General features: G+C 36.3%; 1 protein-coding gene across 2 annotated transcripts in view; it reads left to right on the top strand.

Annotated features, from left to right (window-relative positions):
- Positions 1-26,344, top strand: part of MAGI2 (membrane associated guanylate kinase, WW and PDZ domain containing 2) — a 1,495,474-nt gene that overhangs the window by 982,372 nt on the left and 486,758 nt on the right. For both annotated transcript variants that reach the window (XM_018047275.1, XM_018047276.1), the window contains exon 6: positions 11,671-11,750. In XM_018047275.1, coding sequence (XP_017902764.1) covers positions 11,671-11,750 — 80 coding nt within the window. The remainder of the gene's footprint in view (positions 1-11,670; positions 11,751-26,344) is intronic.

Below are 26,344 nucleotides of genomic sequence, written 5' to 3'. Positions count from 1 at the left end.
CGACTGAGCGACTGAACTGAACTGAACTGAACTAATCTGCTGCTGCTAAGTTGTTTCAGTCATGTCCAACTCTGTGCAACCCCATAGACGGCAGCCCACCGGGCTCCCCCGTCCCTGGGATTCTCTGGGCAAGATCACTGAAGTGAGTTGCCATTTCCTTCTCCAATGCATGAAAGTGAAAAGTGAAAGTGAGGTTGCCCAGTCGTGTCTGACTCTTAGCAACCCCATGGACTGCAGCCTACCCGGCTCCTCTGTACATGGGATTTTTCAGGCAAGAGTACCGGAGTGGGGTGCCATTGCCTTCTCCAGATGTACTGTGAATATAAGTTAAATAAGCAGGGTGACAATATACATCCTTGATGTACTCCTTTCCTGATTTGGAACCAGTTTGTTGTTTCACGTCCAGTTCTAACTTTGCTTCCTGACCTGCATACAGACTTCTCAAGAGGCAGGTCAGGTGGTTTGGTATACTGATCTCTTTAAGAACTTTCCACAGTTTGTTGTGATCTACACAGTCAAAGGCTTTGGCATAGTCAATAAAGCAGAAGTAGATGTTTTTCTGGAACTCTCTTGCTTTTTCAATGATCAAACAGATGTTGTCAATTTGATCTGTGATTCAATTTGATCTGTGATTCCTCTGCCTCTTCTAAATCTAGCTTGAACATCTGGAAGTTCACGGTTCACATACTATTGAAGCTTGGCTTGTAGAATTTTGAGCTTTGCTTTGCTAGCATGTAAGTCTGCTCAAATTCATGTCCATTGAATTGGTGATGCCATCCAACCATCTCATCCTCTGTCGTTCCCTCCTCCTTCCTTCAGTCTTTCCCAGCATCAGAATATTTTCCAATGAATTGGCTCTTTGCATCAGGTGGCCAAAGTATTGGGACTTCAGTTTCAGCATTGGTCCTTCCAATGAATATTCAAGGTTGATTTCCTTTAGGATTGACTGGTTGGACCTCCTCGTTGTCCAAGGGACTCTCAAGAATCGTCTCTAACACCACAGTTCAAAAGCCTTAATTCTTTGGCCTTCAGCCTTCTTTATGGTCCTAAAGCTATTTAATTCTATTTATGGTCCTGAAGCTAGTGGAGGTGATGGGATTCCAGTGGAGCTGTTAAAATCCTTTAAATGATGCTGTTAAAGTGCTGCACTCGATATGTCAGCAGATTTGGAAAACTTAGCAGTGGCCACAAGACTGGAAAAGGTTAGTTCCATTTCTGAGTAGAAGGGAATTCTACCTATGCTTAAATGAAGTACTCATTTAAATATGTATTAAAATATTGTTGTTGTTCTGTCACCCAATCATTTCCAACTCCGTGCAACCCCTTGTACTGTAGCACACCAGGCCTCTCTGTCCCTCACCATCTCCTGAAGTTTGCCCAAGTTCATATCCATTGCATCAGTGACGCCATCTGGCCATCTCATCCTCTGATGCCCTCTTCTCCTTCTTCCCTCAATCTTTCCCAGCATCAGGGACTTTTCCAATGAGTCAACTATTCTCATTAGATGACCAAAATACTAGAGTTTGAGCTTCAGCATCAGTCCTTCCAGTGGATATTCAGGGTTGATTTCCTTTAAGATTGACTGGTTTGATCTCCTTGCTCTCCATGGGACTCTCTGGAGTCTTCTCCAGTACCACATTTCAAAGGCATCAATCCTTTGGCAGTCTGCATTCTTTATTGTCCAGCTCTCGCTGTCAGTTGGTAAAGAATCCACCTACAATGCAGAAGACTCTGGTTTGATTCCTGGGTCAGAAAGATCCACTGGAGAAGGGATAGGCTACCCATTCCAGTATTCTTGGCCTTCCCTTGTGGCTCAGCTGGTAAAGAATCCGCCTGCAATGCAGGAGACTTGGGTTTGATTCCTAGGTTGGGAAGATCCCCTGAAGAAGGGAATGGCTACCCAGTCCTCTATTCTGGCTGGAGAATTCCATGGACTGTGTAGTCCATGGGGTCACAAAGAGTCGTACACAATTGAATGACTTTCACTTTCTCACAACTGTATGTGACCACTGGGAAGACCATAGCCTTTATTACATGGACCTTCATCAGCAAAGTAATGTCTCTGCTTTTCAACACACTGTCTAGGTGTGTCATAGCTTTCCTGCCAAGAAGCAAACACTTTCTGATTTCATGGCTGCAGTCAACATCCACGTGGTTTTAGAGCCCAAGAAGAAGAAATCTGTCACTACTTCCACTTTTCCTGCCTCTATTTGTCGGGAAGTAATGGGGCAGGATGCCATGATCTTAGTTTTTTCACTATTTAGTTTTAAGCCAGCCATTTTACTCTCTTCCTTCACCCTCATCAAGACATTCTTTAGTTCCCCTCTTGTTCTTTAGTTCCCCTTTAGTTCCTTATTATATATGTGTATGTGTGTATATATATATATATTATATATGTGTGTGTATATGCATATATAAATATGTATATATTTATACATATATATAAAACCTTTGAGTTAAGGTAATGAGGTATTTAATTTTTGTGATCTATGCAATGTTTTAAAATAATTATTGATTTACTCAGTATTGACAAATAGTTTATATGTCTCAGTCTTTACAAGTGCTGCAGATAAAAGATGAGGGAAATTTTTATCATTGTTCTCAATATCGAACAAAAGGGGCAATTATTTCCCACAGTCTTCAAGACTCCTTCTTTTGTTGAATAATTAAAGCAGATTCCTTTTATCACTTATAGTGACATTTAATGGGAAAAGGTGAGTATCTGAACAAGTATTTTTAAAGAACAGAATTTTAAATTGCAGAGAACGCATTCTTCCAAGCATGGCTTTAAAGCATTTATAATGTCTTGTGCTCAGTCACGCATTCATGTTTGACTCTGCAGCCCCATGGACTATAGCCCACCAGGCTCCTCTGACCATGGAATTTTCCAGGCAAGAATACTCAAGCAGGTTGCCATTTCCTCCTCCAGGGGATCTTCCCGATCCAGGGATGGAACCCACATCTCCTGCATTGACAGGTGGATTGTTTACCACTGAGCCACAAAATCCCTATAGTGTCTTATGTATAGCAGTTTTTAAAAGACTTTCAGTCAGTCAGTTCAGTCGCTCAGTCGTGCCCGACTCTTTGCGACCCCATGAATCCCAGCACGCCAGGCCTCTCTGTCCATCACCAACTCCCGGAGTTCACTCAAACTCACGTCCATCAAGTCAGTGATGCCATCCGGCCATCTCATCCTCTGTCGTCCCCTTCTCCTCCTGCCCCCAATCCCTCCCAGCTTCAGAGTCTTTTCCAATGAGTCAACTCTTCGCATGAGGTGGCCAAAGTACTGGAGTTTCAGCTTTAGCATCATTCCTTCCAAAGAAATCCCAGGGCTGATCTCCTTCAGAATGGACTGGTTGACGACTTTCAAGTGTATACTATTGTTTAAAACCAATAGTCTCCTTAACTCATAATATCTTCTTCATTAATATTATCTTTTTAAATAGTAGATTAATTGTACCTTCAAATTAGTGATAATAATTACCACATATTTAGTGCTTACATTTTACAGTCTGTGTTCAGCTTACTTAGCAGTAAAGCTAATCTGTTAAGCATTTACATTGTGCTTATTTATTTCTCATTTTGGGAACCTAAAACTTATAGAGGCACCTTGCCTTTGGTCATATAACCAGGAAATGACAAAGCTAGGATGCTTTGATTTCATTTATTCAACACATATTTATTGGGTACACCCTGTGTTCTAGGAACTATTTTATTAAACCCTGGGCTACAGTGGTCAACAAAACTGACAACATTCCTATTTCCATATTTTCATGGGCAAAATGTGGCTACAGGGTCCTTGCTGTTAACTAAGTTGCCATGGTGCCTTCTTTACATATATTGTATGATAGTGTTAGTCTCTCAGTTGTGTTCAACTCTTGACGTCCCTTTGAAGCACTTGAGGTACTCCCATTTTATACATGAGATTCTGAGGCACCTTGGACAAATTAACATTCCCAAGGTCTTACGGCTTTGTGACCCTGCAAAGCCATTGACATTGTCCCATGCTACTTCCAATATGTAAACAGGCATTGGCTAAAAAAAAAGAAAAAAACAGACTTTTGTATTACAAATGGTATTTGTTTTATAAGTTTCTCAGCCAGAATTTACTATTCCAGAGGCTAAATGTTCCATAAAGAATTGCTGCCACAGGGTTAATCTGGATTGACATGCTTTGGGAATCCCATTAAATTAGTTCTTTGTTTCGGAGTCAGTTTAGTTAGTGACATAAAAGAGACTGCTATTGCTTTGGCAAAAAACAAAACAGCAACAAGAACCTATTTGTTTACTAACATCTTCCCGAATAGCAGTGAACACTATGTCATCTTAAATAATAGATTTTTAAAAATGAGCTTTTGAAACCGAAAATCACCTATGGAAAATGTCTTGGATATACAGGCTTTCCCAAATTCTAAATAAGACACATGATCTATTTCATCTGTTGTTGCTATTTGTATATTTTCTTAAGTTTTAAGTAAATCACCAATTCCCATTTTCAACAAATTTAGTACTTTCATTTATTGAAAGAAAATGAAATATTTTTGAAATTTACTGGAAAGAAAAGTTGGTTTTTTGGTAAAGTCTAAGTGTTTTCTCACTCTAGGCTCGGTGTATACCAACATCTGGTCTTTGCTTACTCTCTGTTATTTGTTTTACAATAGCAGTAGATATATTGAATATTTTTTTCCTGTACAAGGTTCTAGTGCAGTCTCCAGACAGAAAATAAGCGTTCAGACAAAATAGTTTGCAACAAACACTCATAATATCCAGGATGAATTTATAATAAAACTTCTTTTAAAAATGTATTCTAAATATATGAAAGGCAATATGATGACAAGCTCATAATTCATGTGCTTAACAAAATTTTAAGAATATTGTTTAGGAAACAGATAACATAAAGGTCATTGACAATTTTTATGTGGATTATCAATGTATAAATAGAAAAGATTAAGCAGTACAATGAAAGTCTTAAATAGAAAAGCTTCTACTGTTCATTATCAATTAGATGTGTCCAGTCATTGTTCAACAGTTCTTCCTTCTGAAATAATGATCAAGACGGAAGACAAAATCTTTCAGAAACTGACATAATCAATCTGAGGACTTTACTGACTATTATATGAAATGTAAATATCTATATTCCTTTAAAAATGAATGTTAATTTTTAAAAATACATAAAATACAGCCAGTAATCTCTGTGTTATTTCTGATTCTGAACATATGTGACTACTGCTAGAATTTTAACATTCACATGCATCTTAAATCGCTCAGAGGACTCTAAAATGTTTTTCTGGGCCTTGTTTACCTTGTTACTATGTTTCATGCTGTCAAATACTATTGAGTTCAATCTGTTTTTATTCTCCCAGGGTAGTATTTCCCAAGATGAAAATGCAGTTTATCTAATAAAAACTAAGATTCAGAATTGGCTTTTCTGGAGAACTTTCAAAATTCAATGTGTTTATCATTGTTTTAAGTCTGTTACTATTTTTTAAAGAAAACAGATCAAAGGAAAGGAGTATATTTGATAATAAAAGTTTCTTATCCACTAATCAAATTTCAGTTGATGAAATGCCATCTAGTATTTGTGCAGTAGTGAAAATATTATTTTGATTTCAGTGTCAGTACAAAGGTAGGAAGAAATGAGTAAAAGAGAACAGAATGAAGAGAAAAATGAAAAGAGGAGTTGTCTTAAAATTGGATTTGAATTGGGTCAACGTTGAGCCTTTTGTATACCTAGGAAATCATTAACAGGTTTGAGCCCAACTGGAAAAACATAGAGTAAATGAAAAAAAAAAAAAAAGAACAGAGGATAGAGTGGGCATGACCTGTGTGAAAATTTTGTTTTACTCCTAATAAATACTCTGCTCATCTGAAAGCTTTTTTATTAACCTAATTGTTTATAACCTCTCTGACTCAATGTTCACATGTAGATTATATACATCACCATTGTAAGACTATTCTGGAAAAAATATTCAAATTTGATTTTAAATGATTTGAATAGAGAATTCAAGTTTATAAGGAGAAAATATTTTTAGTGATAATATCTCTACGCATGTACAGTTTAATATAATACCAAGTACAAGGCATTTAACACAAAGGAATTTAATCAGTGATTACTATTGTCACAAAGGAGATAAAAGTCTCAGTTTGTAAACCATTGGCTGTGAAACTAGGAAAAAGATTTTTAACTGTTATCCAAGAGAGTGAAATAAAGCATCTCTGTATAAAAAGCAAAGTTTTAGATTTATTATGTCTCTGGTTTCATATCATTAAAAAAAAAAAAAAAAAACACTTGGCGTTGGGAATCAGATATGTCTGTATAATGCCAGCCCCTTTACTTTCATGCACTAGGTGTGTATCCTTAGGCAAGTCACTCATCTTCTCTCAGCCTTCCTTTTTCTGTAAAATGGAGTTAAAAATACTAGCTACAAAGACTCTTTAGCATTAAATGAAGTGATGCTATGGAAGTTCTAGCGCAGTCCCTGACAAAATAGGCAATCGGGAAATGTTACAAGATAATAAGAATATCTTTGCAGTGGTATGGCATAATGTCAGCAGCTTTTCCTGTTAGAGGGAAGCATTTTCTGTATGAGAAGACTGTTTCCTTGGCAGATAAGATGTTATTATTTATTGTGCTGCTTTTGTCAATTTGGAAAAAGGTTAAACTTAAAAAAAATCCAGAAATTTCCAATTCATTACAAGTCAGCCTATCACATGTCTTCAAGGCCATTCTGATGTGAATTTAAAGTAGAATTGCAGAGCTGAATGAAATTTCACTTCTGGTTTACTCCGGTCCTCCTGGATGGTTTAACATCAAAGACTTTTGGGTATACTGTTTTTTAAGGTTTTCATTAAGGTTTTAAAATATGACAGTGACAGAACTTAAATAGCTACTGACTCCACTTGATCTCTTACTCTTCATAATCATCACATTCGCTTTAGCCACAGAAATACATAGAGTAGTATATTACTATGATTCAAAGTTCCTGGAAAATATATATTTCAGTCCTCAACTAGAAAAAGTTTCTTTGCAAAGGCAGCCTATATATGTGTATGTGTCTCTGTAGAAGAAACTAGTATTGAAATACAGGGTTAGATAGAATTAGCGTCTTACCTTCTTGTTATTCATCCTCCTCACCATTTGGGGAAAAGCAGAAAATTGGTGTTCTGCACCTGCATCTTCTCTAGTAAAGAAAGTGACAGGAAACCACACTCTTAACTCTTGAGGAAGGATGCTGTGCAGACTGTGAAAAATCCCTCAGTGGTCCCCTTTTACACGATCTCCTGCCCAATGTCCAATCTTATTTTCAAGTGGAAATGTTGAGGTTTAAAAATTATATAATTTAAGGAAGTGGAAAAGCCACCTAGTCTGTTGTCTCCCAAATGCATTAAAAATATCCCCTTTGTAAGGCATCTTAAAGAAGCATGAAAACTCAAAGGCTTGTGAGAGCCACTCATGGAAAATACCATACTGTATATTCATGAGATGTTTGTGACAATTACTGGAGGTAACTACAACCCACTTTCTTTCAGAATCAGTTCAGAGGATCAGCTAAAAATGCTGTTAACTATAAGAGACTCAATCTGTCAAAATGTATTAAAGTGACACACTGTTGCTGCTAGTTCAACCTGAAAAAAATCATCCTGTAATGAAATGCTTTATATAAACTCAGGAAAAATAGGAAATTCACGAGTCTCTACTAAATTAGACAGTATTAGAAACCCATGTTGGAGCTGTATAGAAATGGTAATTTGACTGCCTGCAGTGGCTTAGTAATGTCGCCTTCATACTTATCTAAAGATGTGTCTCCTCTTGTGAATACATCTTAGAGACTTAGAAATGACTTTGCTCCAAAATAGGGGAGGAATTTGGAAGAAGTAGGTGTGGGTAAATAGAAGGGAAGTTTATTTTCCTTGTTTACCTCCCAAGCTTTTTGGTAGCACATAAAAACATAGACATCAACACATATCTCTAGAGATACCAAGGGAGAATTTCATGCAAAGATGGGGACAATAAAGGACAGAAATGGTAGGGACCTAACAGATGCAGAAGATATTAAGAAGAGGTGGCAAGAATATACAGAGCTGTACAAAAAAGATCTCCATGACCCAGATAATCATGATGGTGTGATCACTCACCTGGAGCCAGACATCCTGGAATGTGAAGTCAAGTGGGCCTTAGGAAGCATCACTATCAACAAAGCTAGTGGAGGTGATGGAATTCCAGTTGAGCTCTTTCAAATCCTGAAAGATGACACTGTGAAAGTGCTACACTCAATATGCCAGCAAATTTGGAAAACTCAGCAGTGGCCACAGGACTGAAAAAGGTCAGTTTTCATTCCAATCCCAAAGAAAGGCAATGCCAAAGAATGCTCAAACTACCGCACAATTGCACTCATCTCACACGCTAGTAAAGTAATGCTCAAAATTCTCCAAGCCAGGCTTCAGTAATATATGAACCATGAACTTCCAGATGTTCAAGCTGGTTTTCAAAAAGGTAGAGGAACCAGAGATCAAATTGCCAACATCCACTGGATCATGGAAAAAGCAAGAGGGTTCCAGAAAAGCATCTATTTCTGCTTCATTGACTATGCCAAAGCCTTTGACTGTGTGGATCACAATAAACTGTGGAACATTCTGAAAGAGATGGGAATACCAGATCACCTGACCTGCCTCTTAACAAACCTGTATGCAGGTCAGGAAGCAACAGTTAGAACTGGACATGGAACAACAGACTGGTTCCAAATAGGAAAAGGACTAAGTCAAGGCTGTATATTGTCACCCTACTTATTTAACTTATGTGCAGAGTACATCATGAGAAATGCTGGGCTGGAGGAAGCACAAGCTGGAATCAAGATTGCCAGGAGAAATATCAATAACCTCAGATGTGCAGATGATACCACCCTTATGGCAGAAAGTGAAGAGGAACTCAAAAGCCTCTTGATGAAAGTGAAAATGGAGAGTGAAAAAGTTGGCTTAAAGCTCAACATTCAGAAAACTAAGATCCAGTCCCATCTCTTCATGGCAAATAGATGGGGAAACAGTGGAAACAGAGGCTAACTTGATTCTTCTGGGCTCCAAAATCACTGCAGGTGGTGTCTGCAGCCATGAAATTAAAAGATGCTTACTCCTCGGGAGGAAAGTTATGACCAACCTAGATAGCATATTGAAAAGCAGAGACACTTTGCCAACAAAGGTCCGTCTAGTCAAGGCTATGGTTTTTCCAATGGTCATGTATGGATATGAGAGTTGGACTATAAATAAAGCTGAGTGCCAAAGAATTGATGCTTTTGAACTGTGGTGTTGGAGAGGACTCTTGAGAGTCCCTTGGACTGCAAGGAGATCCAACCAATCCATCCTAAAGGAGATCAGTCCTGGGTGTTCTTTGGAAGGACTGATACTGAAGCTGAAACTCCAATACTTTGTCTACCTGATAGAAGAGCTGACTCATTGGAAAATACCCTGATGCTGGGAAAGATTGAGGGCAGAAGGAGAAGGGGACATCAGCGGATGAGATGGTTGGATGGCATCACCGACTCAATGGACATGGATTTGGGTGGACTCCGAGAGTTGGTGATGGACAAGGAGGCGTAGTGTGCTGTGGGTTCATGGGGTCACAAAGAGTCGGACATGACTGAGCGACTGAAATGAACACCACACATACACACATACACACACACATATATATATATACTTTGAGCTGAGGCATATCTATAAAAAGCATCTTTACAGTGACTTTATTTTTCAGGTGGGATTAATGAGCCCTGAACCCAGTGCCACTATCCTTACATTAGAATAGTCATAACCCCCATTCTGTCCATAGGCATCAAGTCTTTAACTGAGAGGAAAAGACTAGATGATATTGATATGACTACAAATAGGACCAGAATGAGATACTACTTTACAGAAGTCACATATGGAGAAAATAAAAGCTAGCATACCCTCCCAACAATTTATAATTTCACCGAATTCATAGACTTTATCTCATCAGATTTATTAGAGTCCTGCTCAGAAAGATCAATTATTGAGGAGTTCCTAAGTACGAAGAAAATGTTTGGAAAGTGTTTTCTCTTTACCCCACATGTATGTCAGAAATAAAAGAGAATCTTTTTTAAGAGCAGAAACTTCATGACCCAAGGATATTAATGTCTAGGTTCTCAGAACGGAGATGGCTCTGCACTTGGGCAAACATACAATCATCCAGAAAACACTCTTTGAACTGTACTTTAACACTCTGGAATCATTTGCTCACTGCCCTCCTTAACCCCTTTTCTCCTCCTTCCTGCCTTGAAATTCCCTTCATTAAGTAGGCACTTAATCTCTAGAAGTTTGCTATTAAATATGCTACCTGGAGACTTTTCTGAACTGTGCTTTATGTGCAGATTGATTCATCAGATTATTTAGCTAATACTGTAATATGATAAAATATATTTAAATCTCATCGAAGAAACAGACAACACGTGTGAATTGACATCATAATTGTAATTTTGACTTCCTTACAACTGTGTTCAAAGATCTTGTTATATGGCTTTAATTTTTATTTCTGTTTTCTACTTTTCCCTTTCATATTACATTCTGACTCTTTTCTATACAAACCTCAGTTTTCTACATCTGTGACTCTGATCATTCTTTTCAGCCCTCACAGATGTCAAGTCCTTGGTATTTTGTCCATTGACAGATGAGATAACGTGAGACAGCTATTCACAGCAAATAGTTTAGCTCCACTGTACGGTTATGAGCCATTCATAACCATAATATAGTTCATTCGTAATGCAGTTTTCAAGTACAGAATGTGTAAGAATCACTTCGAGTGCTAGCCAAAGATGGAGATTTTGCAGCCTCACCTCAAAGATTCTGATTTGGTAGTTCTATGAGGATCCAGAAGATGCATTAAATCCACCAGATGATTCCAGTGCAGGTCATTCCAGAACCTCTTTTAAAGACCCTGTTCTATAAACATCTCTCCTTTGCTTTTTAAATTTTTGCAAGACTTCTCAGAGATCATTTTTTTTAAACAAAATTGTCATTAAAAATTATTAATTCCCAGAAATTCCATTCAGAAATGCTAGAATACAAGCATTTTTACCCCCTAGTTTGATTGAAAGTATTTAGATGGAAGATAGCTAAATGTGGGTTAATGAAACTGGTATTAATCACTTTTTGAGAAAATGTAGGAATCCCAAGAACATGCTATAATTTGTATCACTTTTGTACACTCTCTGCCAACTCTGTAGTTAAAAGAGTAACAAAACAACTGCTTATGAAAAGGACAGATTTAAGATGAAAATAATTCTTTTGCAAAACTCAGGAAATAGTATCAGAGCCTGCAGCCTGTGCTCTTCCAACTGGAGAATCCTGTATTTGTAATAAATTCCTTTTGCTCTGGATGAGTTCTGCATTTTCAATGAGGTTAACTTGGCAACATTCTAGTTGATTTTAATAAAAATAGCAGCTTTGAGGACAGGGAGCTGAGGTTGCCAAATTTACAGCTGCCTTGCACAATTACTCTTACACCTCCTTCAGGGCTACTTAGAACCAGTAAGCAAATTAAGTGTATCGATTGCAATTTTGTTGGTCTAACCCTGTTCTGTTTTTTGTTTTTTTTTCCTCTTAAGGAATAAACTTGATTCCTTTCAGTATGTGTCTGTTCAGAGTGATCTCTTTTCTTTTCAGCCATAACACAAAGACAACATCATGGCTGGATCCACGACTTGCGAAAAAGGCTAAGCCTCCAGAAGAGTGCAAAGAAAATGGTAAGTTATTTAAGTTTTTATGGTGTTTTGCTGTTGCTCTTCAAGAATGTGTCTATTTCTTAAAAGAGGGTCTTGTCTAAAGAAACTGTATGCTGATTGAGACAATTTTGAAGCTGTAATACTTAGTGCTCAGATAGGAGAGAGAATTAACTCGGCGTTTCAGCAGGGCCATGTGGTTTTCCTTTTTCTCTCTAAGGTGACTGCGCTGGATATCACAGCTCTGTCATCTATGTGGGTTCTGCTTGACTCCTGGCCTCACTTTCCACCACCTACTAGGGAGTTTTTGTTTGCAATATGTCTCTCTGAGTACTCTGATCTTTTCATTGGAATTGAATATGGTATATAGAGAAAAGTACTGTGAAACTATAAGTAATGCTTTATTTTTGTGTTGTGAGGCATAACATTCTACTAGTTATTAAGGAATGAATCCATGATTTAAAGATATATGTCAATATTCTTTCTTTCAACCAAGCATTTAACTACAACACATGAATGTGCTGGATTATCTTTAGCATTTTACATTTCCCATTGTAATGGCATTAACTTGCTTGAAAATCAACAGTTTTCATCTATGTGAAGGGTTTTTAAAAATAATCTTGTTGGTTAGATGAATGAAAACCTTGTTCTTGTATAGTAAATTATATAGATGAAATCTGTTACTGACGATACTTATAAGTTTTGTACTATTGAGTTTAATGTTGAAAGAGTACTTATAATTTGTCTAAAATGATACATATCATATACTCCTGAAGATTCATTATTTGAACACATTCACAGTTTTTATCTGATCAAATTATTAGAGCCTTGTTCAGAGACATCTCATCATTGAAGAGCTCTTAAAAGTGAGGAAAGTGATGAAGAATATTTACACTTTTTAAAAAGCTTTAAAAAAGTCAACTTTTTACAAAGTCTGTAATTCTAAAAGTCCTTTAATTTTGACATAATTCTGTCTCAGATAATATCAAGATGCTATTGTTCATTCTTAGGTTATATGGTAACTATTCACAAGTTGGTTATACAACTGAGTTAAATTAAAAAATCAGTATACAATTTACATGTACGTATTTGAATGCATTAGTCTCTAATTTTTATCACCTTAATTTTATATTCATAGCTATATCTGTATGCCTTCTGTATACAGGTACATCTATATGTATGTGAATTTTTTACAGTTATTTTGTGACATGAGACTATGAGCACAATTAGGGTACATTTCACTGATACATATAAGACATGTGTTGCAAATTATGATTGGTTAGAAGTTAAAATGACCTGATCTGCTATATCTAGGAGCTACCGTTTACTTATGCCACAGATGAATTCAGTGATTTTGCAGTTCTTTAGCATGTTGAACTTCTCAGCTCTCTTGTTATTCTTGGAGTTGTTCTTTTCATTATAAAAGGCGATTAAAGTCAAATCCTGAAATCCCGGGAGAGATGTGAGTTTAATATTTTGAAGAACTATAACATTTCAATGTTATCAGTTTCTCCTATATCCATACTCGTCTGTCATCTCAGGATGGTAGATGCCTAAAATATACCAGTATCTCAATCCGTTTGCCATTAAGAAATGAGTCCTAGAATAGAGTCTTATAGCTCATAATGATTTTATAACTGGTTAATGATTGTTTTTCATTTTGTTCAAAATAAGTAATCCACAGGCTATATTTCATATATTATTGGAGTATTTTACAATGGAAACTAATATCTAGGTAAAATGCTATTGTTCCAGACACACATCTTAGGTTTTCTTACCAAGAAAAGTGCCCTTTGGTCATAATATTGCTTGTATTTTACTTCTTTTTCTTTTATTTAAATTATTTAGGTTAAAATTGTTTAAAATATTGAGTGTTAATGCATTGCTGTTGAGTCTACAAGTTAAGACAAAGTTCTTTATATGTTTCACAAGTCAACTCAGATAAAAAATGGTAGTAATTTTCTGAATGCTGAAATATGTATAATATATGTGTAAAAAATGTAGATGCTTAAGAAGATAATATGTTTCACTGGCAAAGATTTATCCTTCTTCTACTAAGGAGATAGAATGGAGGCTAATTACCTTAATCTGATCAGAGCTGGGTCAACATGAGGTTGGACTGAGCTTTGGTGAGACCCAGTCTACCTGTAGTTTGCTTTTTTCGCATGGTGTTTGCCCACCCAGAATTTCAACAGCCTAGTGTAGATCAGCAAATGTTTTCTATAGAGGGTCAGGTAGTAAATATTTTCGGCTTTGGTTACCCAGTACTCTTTGCAACTACTCATTGTTTAGAAAAGTGGCCAAAGTCTATATATAAAAAGAGCATGGATTTATTTCAATAAATGTAGCTCAGGTACATAGAAACTTGAGATTTATATACTTTTACCAATTAAAATATTATTCATCCTTTGTTTTTTTTCCTCAATTATTTAGAAGTGTATAAACTGTTTACTTATCTCTTGGACCATACAAAATATAGAAGCAGGCTGGCGTTGATCCAGAGGATCAAATGTGGTCTAGTGGGTCCATGTGGAGCCTGCCCCTGGGTAGCTCTTGAACATCAACAGTTAATTTTTTTTCTTCTTGACACTGAAAAACTTCAAAAAATCTGTGGTACCTGGAGAATCCCAAGGATGGGGGAGCGTGGTGGGCTGCCGTCTCTGGGGTTGCACAGAGTCGGACATGACTGAAGCGACTTAGCAGCAGTAGCAGCAGCTTATTTTAAACCTCCAGTTCAGTTCAGTTCAGTTCAGTTCATTCACTCAGTTGTGTCCGAGTCTTTGCAACCCCATGAATTGCAGCATGCCAGGCTTCCCTGTCCATCGCCAACTCCTGGAGTTTACTCAAATTCATGTCCAACGAGTCAGTGATGCCATCCAGCCATCTCATCCTGGGTTGTCCCCTTCTCCTCCTGCCCCCAATCCCTCCCAGCATCACAGTCTTTTCCAATGAATCAACTGTTCACATGAGGTGGCCAAAGTATTGGAGTTTCAGCTTTAGCTTCATTCCTTCCAAAGAACACCCAGGACTGATCTCCTTCAGAATGGACTGATTGGATCTCCTTGCAGTCCAAGGGATTCTCAAGAGTCTTCTCCAACACTATAGTTCAAAAGCATCAATTCTTTGGCAGCTCAGCTTTCTTCACAGTCCAACTCTCACATCCATATATGACCACTGGAAAAACCATAACCTTGACTAGATGGACCTTAGTCAGCAAAGTAATATCTCTGCTTTTGAATATGCTGTGTAGGTTAACCATAACTTTCCTTCCAAGGAGTAAGCATCTTTTAATTTCATGGCTGCAGTCACCATCTGCAGTGATTTTGGAGCACCCCCCCGCCCCAAAAAAAAAGTCTGACGCTGTTTCCACAGTTTCCCCATCTATTTCCCATGAAGTAGTGGGACCAGATGCCATTATCTTCGTTTTCTGAATATTGAGCTTTAAAAGCCAACTTTTTCACTTTCCTCTTTCACTTTCAAGAGGCTTTATAGTTCCTCTTCACCTTCTGCCATAAGGGTGGTTTTCTGCAGATCTGAGATTATTGATATTTCTCCTGGCAATCTTGATTCGAGCTTGTGCTTCTTCCAGCCCAGCCTTTCTCATGATGTACTCTGCATATAAGTTAAATAAGCAGGGTGACAATATACAGCCTTGACTTAGTCCTTTTCCTATTTGAAACCAGTCTGTTGTTCCATGTCCAGTTCTAACTGTTGCTTCCTGACCTGCATATAGGTTTCTTAAGAGGCAGGTCAGGTGGTCTGGCATTCCCATCTCTTTCAGAATGTTCCACAGTTTATTGTGATCCACACAGTCAAAGACTTTGGCATAGTCAATAAAGCAGAAATAGATGCTTTTCTGGAACTCCCTTGCTTTTTCCATGATCCAGCTGCTGTTGGCAATTTGATCTCTGGTTCCTCTGCCTTTTCTAAAACCAGCTTGAGCATCAGTAACTTCACGGTTCATGTATTACTGAAGCCTGGCTTGGAGAATTTTAAGCATTACTTTACTAGCATGTGAGATGAGTGCAATTGTGCCGTAGTTGGAGCATTCTTTGGCATTGCCTTTCTTTGGGATTGGAATGAAAATTGACCTTTTCCAGTCCTGTGGCCACTGCTGAGTTTTCCAAATTTGCTGGCATATTGAGTGTAGCACTTTCAGAGCATCATCTTTCAGGATTTGAAAGAGCTCAACTGGAATTCCATCACCTCCACTAGCTTTGTTCGTAGTGATGCTTCCTAAGGCCCACTTGACTTCACATTTCAGGATGTCTGGCTCTAGGTGAGTGATGATACCATCGTGATTATCTTGGTCGTGAAGATCTTTTTTGTACAGTTCTTCTGTATATTCTTGCCACCTCTTCTTAATATCTTCTGCATCTGTTAGGTCCCTACCATTTCTGTCCTTTATTGCGCACATCTTTGCATGAAATGTTCCCTTGGTATCTCTGATTTTCTTGAAGAGATCTTTAGTCTTTCCCATTCTGTTGTTTTCCTCTATTTCTTTGCACTGATCGCTGAGGAAGGCTTTCTTGTCTCTCCTTGCTATTTTTTGGAACTCTGCATTCAGTTGCTTATATCTTCCCTCTTCTCCTTTGCTTTTCACTCCTCTTCTTTTCATAGCTATCTGTAAGGCCTCCCCACACAGTCATTTTGCTTTTTCACATTTCTTTTCCATGGGGATGGTCTTGATCCCTGTTTCCTGTTCAATGTCACGAACCTCCATCCATAGTTCATCAGGCACTCTATCTATCAGATCTGTTTAGTCCCTTAAATCTATTTCTTACTCCACTGTATAATCATAAGGGTTTTGATTTAGGTCATACCTGAATGGTCTAGTGGTTTTCCCTACTTTCTTCAATTTAAGTCTGAATTTGGCAAAAAGGAGTTCATGATCTGAGCCACAGTCAGCTCCCAGTCTTGTTTTTGCTGACTGTATAGAGCTTCTCCATCTTTGGCTGCAAAGAATATAATCAATCTGATTTTGATGTTTACCGTCTGGTGATGTCCATGTGTAAAGTCTTCTCTTGTGTTGTTGGAGGAGGGTGTCTTCTATCACCAGTGCATTCTCTTGGCAAAACTCTATGAGTCTTTGCCCTGCTTCATTCCGTATTCCAAGGCCAAATTTGCCTGTTACCCCAGGTGTTTCTTGACTTCCTACTTTTGTATTCCCTATAATGAAAAGAACATCTTTTTGGGGTGTTGGTTCTAAAATGTCTTGTAGTTCTTCATAGAACCGTTCAACTTCAGCTTCTCTAGCATTTCTGGTTGGGGCATAGACTTGGATTACCGTGATATTGAATGGTTTGCCTTGGAAACGAATAGGGATCATTCTGTCGTTTTTGAGATTGCATCCAAGTACTGCATTTTGGACTGTTTTGTTGACCATGATGGCTACTCCATTTCTTCTAAGGGATTCCTGCCCACAGTAGTAGATATAATGATCATCTGAGTTAAATTCACCCATTCCCTTCCATTTTAGTTCACTGATTCCTAGAATGTCAACATTCACTCTTGCCATCTGCTGTTTGACCACTTCCCATTTGCCTTGATTCATGGACCTGACATTCCAGGTTCCTATGCAATATTGCTCTTTACAGCATCAGACCTTGCGTCTATCAGTAGTCACATCCACAGCTGGGTACTGTTTTGGTTTTGGCTCCATCCCATCATTCTTTCTGGAGTTATTTCTCCACTGCTCTCCAGTAGCATATTGGACACCTACCAACCTGGGGAGTTACTCTTTCAGTATCCTATCATTTTGCCTTTTCATACTGTTCATGGGGTTCTCAATGCAAGAATACTGAATTGTTTTGCCATTCCCTTCTCCAGTGGACCACATTCTGTCAGACCTCTCCACCGTGACCTGCCAGTCTTGGGTGGCTCCACATGGCATGGCTTAGTTTCATTGAGTTAGACAAGGCTGTGGTCCGTGTGATCAGATTGACTTGTTTTCTGTGATTATGGTTTCAGTGTGTCTGCCCTCTGATGCCCTCTCGTAACACCTACCATCTTACTTGGGTTTCTCTTACCTTGAACATGGGGTATCTCTTCACAACTACTCCAGCAAAGTGCAGCCACTGCTCCTTACCTTGGACAAGGGGTATCTCCTCTTCTGAACTTGACAGATATCATCATGGGTGATTTGCATTGTTGGAGCCTGTCAGTCCCTCAAGATTCTGCAATGGCCTCCCCATTTCTGTCATCCCCCATGGTGGCCTTCTTCCCAGGCTAAGGCTGGATTCTTCTCACAGCCCAATCAACAAAAATGAACTATGCATCTTTCCTTACCTCTCCAGGGTTCTTTCTTCTTCAGATTCTTAGACCATTTTAGATCTTTCATTTCAGCAGTTTTCTGATTCCTTGGTTAATTTTTACATTTAATCTAGATTTTCTGTGTGTTCTCTTAGGTTATAACCTGCTAACTTCATCCTACCTAGAAATTTTATTGCAATTATTTTTAGATTATACAATTTAGACCTTACTGGGTTACATAGCATAAATTCTTTATTATCATTGTAATTTATATTTAATCTCACAAGGTTGAATCCCATGTTGTATATGTGTACATAGTTTATAAATGTACATATGATGGATGTGTATGTAGATACAGATTGCATCTGTAAAAATATGCTTCTTTAGTTCTGTTTGTGTAGATGCCTGAAAGTAATTCTTCAGTCAGCTATAAAGAGGAAGCTTGGTAAAACAGAGATGGGACCCTGATTTAAATCATCCTTGAATGAGAGAAGCAGTAACAAATGTTTTCTTATTAGTATCAAGGGGAGAAAAGCCATCACGGATGACTCAGCACAAATACTTACTAAACAACCACTTATTCTATTGAAACTAAAGTAATCATTTTGCTTTTTTGTTTGAAGAATAACATAACCACTAAACATAAGAACATATTTCCTTCTCTCACTGTACGGTTGCAAATACTGAAGTAGTTGTTCTTTGTGTTTGTCATGGCTCTGTGCATTTTTGGAATTTTAGCACCAGTCTACATGGCAGAAAAAACTCACCACCTACTACTGGATTCTAATATTAGTATTTGGGGGAGTACTGTTTAGCATGCCAATATAGTCTTTAACAAAACTCAAATAGCAATTAACTGTTAAAGAATTCAGATGTAAGATTGCCTGCGCTACATATAAAGCATTATTGTATTGTCCGCAGCCCTCAGAATTAGCACTGTGGTGTTTGAGATGTTTCCAGTCATAAACATCCCAGTGACGATACAGTCCACGTGAATCACTGTATTAGGGTTAATATCAAAAGTAATTCAATCCCAGTATGACTCTCCTTAAAGATGAAAAATGACTAAACTTAGTAGGACTATGGTATTGTATTCAGGAAAGGACATTATGTAGAATTTTTCAAGGAAAGCTCTATTCTAAATCTCAATCTGTGGGCTTTTAGGTAGGTACTTAATCTCTAGGAGCCTAGGTTTTCTGACCTGTAAAATGGAAAGGATATCTATATCACTCAAATTTAGTTTCACATGCAAGAAGCACAGAGTTTATTGTACCATAGGTTCTAAATTGCTTCTTCACTTTCTTTCAAGTATGCTCTGAGCCAACAAATCAGCCTCATGAAAGACAAACGCAAAGAAATTCAGAATAGTTGGCCTACCTTGAGAATCTTTAATTACTCTAGGGTGCTCTGAAGAGGTAGAAAAGAACAAACCCATCTAGGCTAAAATTATCCAGCTAGCTAATTCCAGCCTGGTATTAGTAGACAGGCCGTCCCCCTCACCACCATCTCCATTCTGTTAAAGTGGCTGCAAATTTCACGAAAAGAATTAGAGCTATGTGAATGGGATGACTTCATTTGTGTATTTTGTATCTATGAATTTAGTTGTCTCATGTTACCATAGGAGGGAAAAAAAGCTTATGTAATCTTAACCTTTTACCTACATGAAAACTGCTTTTCAGCTTATTTTAACTAAAGCCTTAACTATTACTCTCACTAAAAAAAAAAAAGGTTCAAAATATATATGTCCAAAATACTCATAAACAAAGATAGCATAAGCTTTGTTTCATAATAGTTATTAAATGGATGGATTTTTTCAAGAGAAGGGGTTGTTGCCTTTCTAAAATAATTGAAAACACTAATTTCAGGTCATTTCTTAAGTGAATTTTATAGAAATGACAGATGTGGACATTTTTATTTTCATAGTTCAAATTCTGTCCCTTGACAACAAAATTTATTTTCCTTAAATAGGAACTTTGAACTTTCTCATTGAATATTTTTGATGATCAGAGATCCTAGATTAAATATGACCAAATTAATATATCCCTTAAATATTTGATTTCCTAATCTGATAAAACTGCCAGGATTATATTTGTAAAATATCTTGAAATTTTTTCACTAGGAAGACTTAATAAAAAACAGTCTCTAAAGCTATTAACTATTGAAGTACTAAAACTTTAAAATTAAAAAGATACATTTATGTGTAAATATTGAACTCCAAATGCTTAAGTATTATGAACAAACTAATTGAGTATTTTCTGTCTATACTGATATTTTGGGGTGTCTTTGTTTAAAAAATGAAGAAATTTAAAATTTCTTAATAGAACCAATTAATTCTTATTCTACCAACTGTTAATTGTTTGTTTTACTAGTCATTATTTTCTATAGCAACAGTTTGAGATATGCTTTATCCAGCAATATAGCACCATTTCCTTGATTTCAGCTCAAGGCTACTAAGAAAAAACAGTATTTTAGGAATATGAATCTTTTTGGAAGAAATAATAAAATTAATCTAAAATAAATCATTAGGTAAATCAGTGGATATTCCACTGTTGTGCACAGATACCAAATTCTGGATTGTTCCTGGCTGGCATCTGTTCAAATTTGTCGCATTCAATTCTAAGTGCTCAGTGTCACAGTAATTAAAGTTGTTAAATATTTGGAATTTCATTCCTGTACCAATTGTTTATTTTTCCCCTTCTATCTATTCATATTTACTGTAACTGTCAAGTAGTACCTCATCCTTTAGTTCTCAACTTTTATGTTTAGTAATATGTTATACCTCTTCCTTACTCCTTGTGGCTCAGACTGTAAAGCGTCTGCCTGCCATGTGGGATACCTGGGTTCAATCCCTGAGTTAGGAAGATCCCCTGGAGGAGGAAATGGCAACCCACTCCAGTACTCTTGCCAGAAAAATTCCCTGGCTAGAGGAGTCTGGTAGGCCACAGTCCATGGGATCGCAAAGAGTTGGACATGACTAAGTGACTTCGCTTTCTTTTCTTTAATGCACACAAATTTAAAAATAATTTTGACATCACTGAAATTGTTGTGCATAGCAGCAAAATTATTTCAAATTTTTTCAAATATGGCTGTTTTGGGAAAGCACTATAAATCCACAGGAAATAGCAAAGAAATGTACAGGGAATTCCCAAACACCCTTAATGAAGTCTCCCCTATGTTAATATCTTATATAATATAATATCAAAATCAGGAAATTGACATTGATACAATTCACAGAACTTATTGAGACTTCACTAGTTATACAAGTACTCGTTTGTACATTTTGCTCTACAATTATACCATCTGTGTAGCTGCATATAACCATAACCACAATAAAGATTTGTTACCTTGAGACTCAACCATTGCACAGTCATGCACATCTCCTCCCGCTGCACAATTCTTACCCCACTAATCTGTTCTCTATTTCGATTACCTTGTTATTTCAAAAATGTTATACAAGTAGCATCATGCAGTGTATAAACTTTTGAGATTGCTTTTCCCTTCAATTTAATTATGTCAAAATCCATTCAAATGTGTATCTCAATGGCTTGCTACTTTTTAGGTACTAGTGTTTGTTCAAGCATTTACCCTTTGAAGGATATCTAAATTGTTTCCAGTTTTTAGCTAACACAAATAAAATTGCTACAAACACTTGTATACAGGTGTTTGTATGAACATAGGTTTCTTTTCCCTAAGATAAGTGTTCTAGATTGCAATTGCTAGGATATTATAGAAAGTATTATTTTTGTTCAGTCACTCAGTCACGTCTGACTCTTTGCAACCCTATGAACTGCCGTACGCCAGGCTTCCCTGTCCTTCATTATCTCCTGGAGTTTGCTCAAACTCATGTCCACTGAGTTGATGATGCCATCCAGCCATCTCATAGATGATAGAAAGTGTATCATTACTTTCAGAACAAACTACAAGACTATTTTTAGAGTGACTGTACCCATTTATTTCATTCCTACCAGCAGGGAAGGAGTGATCCAGTTTTACTGCATTCTTGCTCGTGTTTGGTGTTACAACTTTTTTTTAATGTTATTTTAGCCATTTTGATAGACTGTAATGATACTGCATTGTGGTTTCAATTTGTATTTCCATAATGGTTAATAATATTGAACATATTTTCATGTGATTATCATTTATATATCCTTCTCAGAAGCATGTCCAAGCATGTCTTTTGCCCAGTTTTTAATTAGACTATTTTTTTAAATTCAGTTTTGAGAGTTCTTTACATATTCTGGTTATGTAAAGACACGCTTTGTACAATTGATCAGATATGTTTTGTACAAACATTATCTCTCAGTGTGTATTGGTCTTTTTATCCTCTTAACATGGTCTTTTGCAGAGAAAATGTTTTTAATTTTATTGAGGTCCAATTTATCAAATTTTCCTTTTATGAATCATGTTTTTTATAAGTCTAAGGATTCTTCACCTAACCCTAGATGCCAAACATTTTTTCATGTCTTTTACCTAAATTGTGTAGTTTTACATTTTACATTTAAACCTGTGGTCTATGTTGACTTAATTTTTGTATAAGGCATAAATTTTAGGTTCAGGTTCAGTTTTTCCCCTATGGATATCCAACAATTCCAGCACCATTTGTTTAAAAGGCTATCTTTTCTCCAGTGGATTGAGAGAGCATCTCTGTAATAAGTCATTAGGTGCCACTGGTTTATGGGTCTGTCTACGTGCCATTAACACACTGTCTTGATTCTTGTGGCTCTATGATAAACCTTTATATTAGGGAGAATTGATGCTGCCTAGTTTATTCTTATTTTTAAAAAAAGGAACAGGAAAATTTGAGATGGAAAGAGAAAGGAGCTTTAATTAATTGGGAAGAGATAACAATTCTGAACTTCTATGTGTGCTTGTATGTATAGCTTCAAGTTACAGAGTGGTAAAAATGACAAATCTAAAAAAAAAAGAATTTAAAGAATTCACTATTAGAGTGTATGATTAAACACACCTCTCTTACTACTTAGTATATTAAACAACCAAAAATAAGAAGAAATATATGAATAACAGAAATAGGATTATTGATCTAAAAGTTTTAACAAATGGAAAATATACTTCTCAAGCATACATAGTATTTTATAAACATTGGGTACGTAATAGTCAATAGAGTATGTCTTTGCAAAATTTAAAGATGTCATTCCTATATTTATAGAAAGCTTCAATTATATATCAGTAAAGTGAAAACTAAAATAATCTCCACAATAGGAAATTTAAAACATATAAATCTTTTCCAACTTTATGTGATATAGTTGACAAATGAAATGATGTCAATTTAAAGTATGAAATATGATTATTGGATTGTCATCATTTAGTCATTAAGTTGGGTTTCCTAGGTGGCGCAAGTAGTAAGGAATCCACCTGCTAATGCAGGAGACGCAAGAGATGTCGGCTCAATCCCTGGGTCAGCAAACTTCCCTGGAGAAGGAAATGATAACTCACTGCAGTATTTCTTGCCTGGAAAATTCCATGGACAGGGGAGCGTGGTGGGCTACAGTCCATGGGATTGCAAGGAGTCAGGCAGAACTGAGTACACACATGCTAGATGATTTGATACATATATATACTGTAAAATGATAAACACAATTTACTTAATATATCTATCAACTCATGATTACCTTCCTGTATCTATATGGTGAGAATATTAAAGATTTACTCTCTTTGCAACTTTCAAGTGTATACTATAGCACTATTAATTGTAACCATTATGCTGTACATTAAATCCTCAGAACTTATTCAACTTATAACTGAAAGCTTCTTCATTTTGACCAATATCAGCTGGTTTCCCCTACTCCCCAGCCATTGGCAACCACCGTTCTACTCTCTGTTTCTATGTGTTTAGCTTCTTAGAATTCCACATATAGGTATGGTCACATAGTATTTGTCTTTCTCTGACATTTCCCTTAGCATACTACCCTCAAGGTCTATGCATGTTGTTGCAAATGGCAATATTTCCTTCTTTTTTGTGTCTGAATAATATGCCATTGAATATATACATCATGTTTTCTTTACCCATTCAGTGTTCAATGGATACTTAGGTTGTTTCCATATCATGGCTATTGTAAATAAAGTTGCAGTGAACATGGCAGTGCAAATATCTCTTTCAGGTAGTAATGTAATTTCCTTCAGATATATATACAGAAGTGGGAGTACAGGATCATATACAAGTTCTGTTTTTAATTTTTTTGAGGAACCTCCATACTGTTTTCCATAGTGGCTGTACCAATTTACATTCCTATCAATAGTGCATAAGCCTTTTCGATAGTAGCCATTGTAACAGGTATGAGATGATATGTCCTTGTGGTTCTGATTTGAATTTCCCTGATGACTGACAGTGTTGAGAACATGTTCATGTACCTGTTTGTCTTCTTTCAATATATGTCTATTCAGGTCCTTTGTCAATTTTTAAAGTAGATTGATTTTTTGCTACTTGTGTGCAAGTCGTTAATATATTTTAGATATTAATCCATTTTCAGATTAATATTTTGCAAATTTTTTCTGCCATTTAATAGATGTTTTCTGCCTTTTCATCGTGTTGACTTTTTTTCTGTGTGGATTCTTTTTAGTTTGGTGTTTTCCCACTTGTTTAGCTTTGCTTTTGTTGCTTGTTCTTTTGGAGCGATTTCCAAAAATATACCAAGATCAATGTCAAAGAGCTTTTTCCATGTTTTCTTCTAGGATTTTAATGATTTCAGATCTTATATTTGAGTCTTTAAGCTCTTTTGAGTTAATTTTTGTGAGTGGTATAAGATATCGAGTTTCATTTTTTGGATATGAATATCTAGTTTTCCCTACACGATTTGTTGGAGAGACTATCCTTTCCCCACTCAGTACTCTTAACTGCCTTATCAAGTACTAACTGACTTGTAAATGCAAGTTTATTTGGGGGCTCTCAATTCTATTCCTTTGTCAATGTGTCTGTTTTTATGCCAGTACCATACTGTTCAACTACTTTAGCTTTGCAATATGATTTGAAGTCAGGAGGAAGTTTGATGCCTCCAGCTTTGTTTTTCCCTCCTTTGGATTGCTTAGCTACTGGGGATCTCTTGTGGTTCCATACAAATTTTACAACTTTTTTTCTGTTCTGTGAAAAATTTCATTGGTATGCTATTAGAGATTGCATTGAATCTACAGATGGGTTTAGGTAGCGAGAATATTTTAACAATAATAATTCATCAATTTCATCAACATGGGATTTTTTAATATTAAATGTGCCTCTCTTTGAAATATTTTGTTAATGTCTTATAGCTTTCAGTTGTACAGATCTTTTATTTCCTTGAATTTATTACTTAGTATTTTTTCTTATTTTTGATGCTATTGTAAATGGAATTTTTTGTTTGTTTGTTTTTCAGATTGTTGTATGGAAATGCAGCAATTATTTGTTAGTTTTCTACAAATATACTGAATTCATTAATTAGTTCTAAGTACTTTTTGGTGTGGAGTTTTTAGGATTTTCTCTATATAAAATTATATCATTAGCAAACAGAGACCATTTTATTTCTGTCATAGAAAATGTTTCATGTACACTTGAGAAAATGTATTCTTCTGCTTTTAGATGAAATATTCTACATATCTAATAATTCCATTTATTCCAAGATGAAGTTTAAATCCAATGTTTCCTTTTTAATATTCTATCTGGATGATATATCCATTGTTGAGAGTAAGGTATCAAAGTCTCCAACATTACTGTATCATCTATTTCCCCCTTCAGATCTGTATTTGCTTAATATTTAGGTTCTCCAGGATAAAATGCATGTCTATATATCTGTATACAGTTGCTATATTCTGTTGATTAATTGACTTCTTTATCATTACGTAATGACCTTCTTTGTCTCTTGTTAAACTTTTTAAAGTCTCTTTCGTCTGATGTAAGTGAGCACTCCTGCTGTCTTTTGGTTTTCCCTTGTTTGGAATATCTTTTTCCATCCATTCACCTTGAATTTATGTGTCCTTAAAGTTGAATTGAGTCTGTTTTAGGGTCTTGTTTTTCTGTCCTTCTGGGATACCTGGATACTCTTCTCTTTTTTAATCTTCCTATATGTTACTTGAACTTGAAGATTCTATATTTATTTACTTGTAGTATATTTTTCATAGTGGTTGGATTGAACGTTACAATAATGTGTAATTTATCACAATCTAATAATACTGACATATTGCTACCTAGAATTAAGTATAGAAGTTTTACTTCTAATTATGTTCCTTTAGCCTCTCCACTTTTTAAATATATTTGAATTAAGCATTTCCTCTGAAAGTGCAAGTGAAAAAAAGTAATCATTTCCTCTAACATATGTTGAAATATTCCATTAAGTGTTGTTATAATGTTTGTTTGAGCTATCAAATACAATTTAAGAGGG

Source organism: Capra hircus, chromosome 4 (genome assembly GCF_001704415.2).
Source record: "Capra hircus breed San Clemente chromosome 4, ASM170441v1, whole genome shotgun sequence".
Lineage (NCBI taxonomy): Eukaryota > Metazoa > Chordata > Mammalia > Artiodactyla > Bovidae > Capra > Capra hircus.
This window is presented reverse-complemented; position numbering and strand designations above follow the sequence as displayed.